Below are 4,783 nucleotides of genomic sequence, written 5' to 3'. Positions count from 1 at the left end.
AAACAAGAGAGAAAATAGTAGTAAGCAAAAACTATTATTTGGCATCTCAAATTTCTGCACTGCAATCTTCAGCTTTTGAGCCTTGTTGTTCTACCGCAGAAACCAACAATGGAGGTTCGTTGTCTTGCAATTTTTATTCCTGTATATATCAATTTTATTTAAATATTAGAATTCGAATGAGATTTATTACGATTTATTAAACAGTAAAATATTATGAGTGAGAGGTAACGCCGCCAGTGTTACCGTCAACTACACCCCCCCCCTCCCCAAAGTCCTTATCTGCCAATTATTTTCTACCACGAATTTATCATATCGCATAAGTTTATAGTAGAACGTCAATAAGTTAATACTCAATAAATTAGTAATCTCTCGATTGGATAATAATTTTGCTTTGGTTCCAATATAATGAAAATGTACAAAATTATTAGTTTAATAATTTAATATTTCGCTAAATTAATAGAATTTTGTTAGCCATAGTTGTAGTAATTTATAGAGGTTTAAAACCGATTATAATTTCACTTACATTTGCTTGTATAGTTTGTGAACTATTTAGAAAAACTTATAAATTTACTCCAAAAAGATTTTTTGTAGGTCAAATGGGGCCCACCCCAGGAGTAAGGTCAAGTAAAAAAAAAAAACCCTCATGTTTTGCTAATTACAACAATCCCTCGATTATCTATTGTTTTACAAAGATACCCCTCATTCATTAAGTAAATTTAAGACCGTAAGAATTGACGTGTAAGACAATATATAGTCCATGGATGATTGTAATTATCCAAATTAAAGAGGTATTTTCGTAATTTAACCATATCTGAGGGGTGGTCGTAAAAAGATTCTTCCTCTCACGAATTTATCAAAATATGGTTAAATTGCGTCAACCCCCTGAGTTATGGTCAAATTATGAAATGCCCTACTGTTTGGATAATTACAGTCATCCCCTCAACTATATATTATCTTAAAAAAAAACCCTCCAAATATAAATTTAGGGATGTTAAATAGGTAAGAAACCGAACCGAAATTTCGGTATTGCCAACATTAATATACCGTTTACTGAACTAAAAATATGATTTGATTATGTAAATAACCGAGTTACATAACCCTTTATGTAAAAATATTTAAAAGGAAGGGGACAACTGTAATTATTCAAATAAGATAGTTTCTTTTTCGTAATTTGTCAGTACCTCAATCGTCTCCGTAAATTGCCAGTCAAAATATTAGAAGTTATATAAAACAGGGGCTACTTGGGTTTAAATAGAAAGAAGGAGGGCCTACTTTGAATTTTTGACTAGTATATTATTATTTGTTCATCGTTTTACACTCACTGGTCAAAGAGAGAGAAACGAAAACCCGAAAACCAGAGAGAGAGAGAGAGAAATGGAGAGCGGCGCTGTGTTCGCAGGGCTACACCCTAACTCCCCTTCCCACCACCTTCTCCTCGGCCCTTCCCGCAGTGCTATTAAGATTCTTCCTCCCCCTATTTCCACCGACCATAAACTCCTTTCTCCCCATTCTCTTTCTCTCCAGGTATTTTGTTTTCTCCGCCGCCGCCGCCGCCATTCACTCCAATGGGGGGTTTTCGCCCCCCGCCCCCTTCTCAATTTAGATATTTATTTGATTTCTATTTTTAGATCCTTTGTTTTGATTATAGTATTGATTTTGTGCGCAGCTACAGAAGCAGACCCGTTTCGCTTCTTTCAGTAATCACAGCAATAACAATGTTAATTCTCTTCGAGTGGCCTCCCCCACTAGGTATATTCGTTTTCTCACTTCAATTAATTACTGTCTAATTTTTGCTTCTTTTTTTTTTTTTTTTTTTTTTTTTTTTTTTTTTTGTATATTTGATTTTGATTTTTTGGGGGTTTAATTTTATACAGCAATGTGGCATCAGAATTAGCTGACATTGATTGGGACAACCTTGGTTTTGGGCTTATGCCGACTGATTACATGTACACGATGAAGTGTTCCCAAGGCGAAACCTTTTCCAAAGGTGAATTAATCCGATTCGGGAACATCGAATTGAGCCCGTCTGCTGGCGTTTTGAATTACGGCCAGGTTTTGTTACAATGTCTCGTTTACTACTACCCCAGTAATAAGTTTTCGCTTCCTCAATTTCTGAATCTTGAAATATATGAATTTAGGGATTGTTTGAAGGATTAAAAGCTTATAGGAAACACGACGGCAACATTTTACTATTCCGCCCCGAGGAAAACGGGCAACGCCTTAGATTGGGGGCCGAACGAATGTGCATGCCTGCACCGACTGTGGATCAGTTCGTGGAGGCTGTGAAAGCCACTGTTTTAGCCAACGAGAGATGGGTACCATTTCGATTCAATATTTATTTGTGATGTTATTGTTGTTTCCGAGAGTTGTTTATCGTTTTTTAATGTTTCAGATTCCGCCACCGGGTAAAGGTTCTTTATATATAAGACCGTTGCTTATGGGGAGTGGAGCTGTTCTTGGTCTCGCACCTTCTCCCGAGTACACATTCTTGATTTACGTTTCCCCTGTTGGAAACTATTTCAAGGTAAAAACGACTTATATCCTTATGCATGCATGTGTTTTAAGGAAATATGATTCTGTCTGAGAATATTCTCTTTTCATGTTTATGATGATATGTGACAATGCATTCTTGAATGAATAGTTCGTGTCGGAAAACACTTGAATATCCTGATTTGGCTACATTCCCTTTATGTAATAGGAACAAATTATATGAATACTTACGCAAGGACGAATATTTTTTGGGTTCCTCTCTCTCTCTCTCTCTCTCAAAAAACAAAAAAAAAAAAAGAAATATTTTATCTACTGTGTACTATTTGGATTATGTGCTGTATTTTCAGGAAGGTTTGGCACCAATAAATTTGATAGTCGAGACTGAAATTCATAGAGCAACTCCTGGTGGTACTGGCGGAGTGAAGACTATCGGAAATTATGCTGCTGTGAGTCACTTTTCTTTTTATTCTTTTTATTATTTATACCTTATTATTCTGTTGGTTCTTGTTTACATCTGTGTCTACTTATCACCCGCCTTTTTACTGTTTCCGAAAAGGCTTTCATAACTTTGCATCTTTCTATATTTAGTAATTTTGGTATCTGTTCTTATCCCTTTTCCTATTAAATTATCCGCTTTTCTTTTCGTTTGAACTACTTTCATGTTTCGTACTTCACTATTCCTGTTTATATTAGTGTATATGGGGAATCGGGCCTCCGTAATTTCTTTTGAACATAGAATAGTTCCTATACGAACTATTCTAGATTTCTCAACTTTTTTATTCATATTACGACTAGATTTAATAGTGATCCATTGAAAAACAGAACTTCAATTCACAACATTCTAAATACTTGTTAATAATTCAAATAAAAATATTATAAATAATTGGAAGGAAAAATTAAGAACACACTTTAAGTTTGTAAATAATTAAAGATACAAATTAGGGGGGAAGTCGGTTTGGATAAAAACAATAAGGGCATAAGCATCCAATGCAACTTTCGATTACTTACAAAAGTGCTTTTGAGATTAATAATTTATTATAAGAGAAACAAAAGGAAAAGCTTATATTTGCAAATACCGAACTACAGATTACGCGTTAACTCACAAACACCACCCAATGTATAAAGATAACTCTTATGTGTATCGCCTTTTGTATCCCGTTTCTGAAAACTGAATCATTCGGACTATTATTTCACACAGGTTCTACAGGCTCAGAGTGCTGCAAAAGCAAAAGGATATTCCGACGTTCTTTATTTAGACAGCATTAACAAAAAATACTTGGAAGAAGTCTCCTCTTGCAACGTCTTTGTTGTCAAGGTACGATTTCTTCTAACTAAACTTGTTACGTTTTTTAGTAAACACTACTCAATGTGGAATCTTCCTTTTTAACAATTTACTAAATAATACTCAGGGCAATGTAATATCGACTCCCGCAATAAAAGGGACAATCCTGCCAGGTATCACACGAAAGAGCATACTAGACGTTGCTCTTAGTCAAGGATTCCAGGTACTTTATTCCCGTTTTTGAGTTTCTAAAGATACTAATTTTATCATATTTCGTATTGTTTTAATTGTTTGCTGTTGCATTAACAGGATCGGCAATTCTTTAAGCACCGCACAGGTTTAACTGATTTATAATTTTCCGTGTTTTTTTTTTCTTGTGATATAATAATAGGTGGAGGAACGCCATGTGGCGGTAGAGGAACTGCTCGATGCTGATGAAGTGTTTTGCACTGGAACTGCTGTTGTGGTCTCACCTGTAGGCAGCATAACATATCTTGGCAAAAGGTTAATTTCTTTATCCGAGTTCTTCATTACCAAAAAAAAATAAAAAAAATCAGCAAAATTATATCAGAAATTCCGAGATTATTACATGTAAGAATTTTGGTGACATAATGCAAATATTAAATTAATTGGTGCAGGGTGTCGTATGGAAGCGAAGGAGTGGGGCGCGTGTCTCAGCAACTCTACTCAGCACTCACCAGCCTTCAAATGGGGCTCACTGAGGATAAAATGGGTTGGATAGTTGAGCTCAAGTAGCCTATTTTTATTTTTATTATTATTATTATTTTTTATTATCAGTTGTTTTAAATTTATTTTCTTTTTCGCATTTGTGGAAAATTCGTGAGAACTAGAGTAATGGATTGTTGTAATTTTGGCACTCTCGTTTTATTTTGGACTCGTGACTCTGAAGTTCGCTTGCTCTTCGTAACGCTTGTGGGTGTTGAATTTCTTTGTATGGATAATATTTACTATTTTTTGTTTAGACATAATAAATTGTCAAATTATATTTCA

At 34.8% G+C, this 4,783-nt stretch overlaps 1 protein-coding gene across 2 annotated transcripts; it reads left to right on the top strand.

Moving 5' to 3' along the window:
- On the top strand, positions 1–4,783 carry LOC105973706 (branched-chain amino acid aminotransferase 2, chloroplastic). Of its 2 annotated transcripts, none has more exons than XM_088821666.1 (10): positions 1–114; positions 1,667–1,749; positions 1,875–2,052; positions 2,139–2,315; positions 2,393–2,524; positions 2,838–2,936; positions 3,689–3,805; positions 3,900–3,995; positions 4,164–4,276; positions 4,411–4,783. In XM_088821666.1, exons 1-10 carry the CDS (start codon positions 109–111, stop codon positions 4,526–4,528), a joined length of 1,119 nt encoding a protein of 372 aa, XP_088677792.1. In that variant the 5' UTR covers positions 1–108; the 3' UTR covers positions 4,529–4,783. The 2 variants fall into 2 exon arrangements, with proteins under 2 accessions (XP_088677792.1, XP_012854195.1); XM_012998741.2 differs by lacking the exon at positions 1–114 and adding an exon at positions 1,241–1,524.

The sequence above is a fragment of the Erythranthe guttata genome, chromosome 8, assembly GCF_056151865.1.
Source record: "Erythranthe guttata isolate IM_541 chromosome 8, IM_541, whole genome shotgun sequence".
Taxonomy (NCBI): Eukaryota; Viridiplantae; Streptophyta; class Magnoliopsida; order Lamiales; family Phrymaceae; genus Erythranthe; species Erythranthe guttata.
This window is presented reverse-complemented; position numbering and strand designations above follow the sequence as displayed.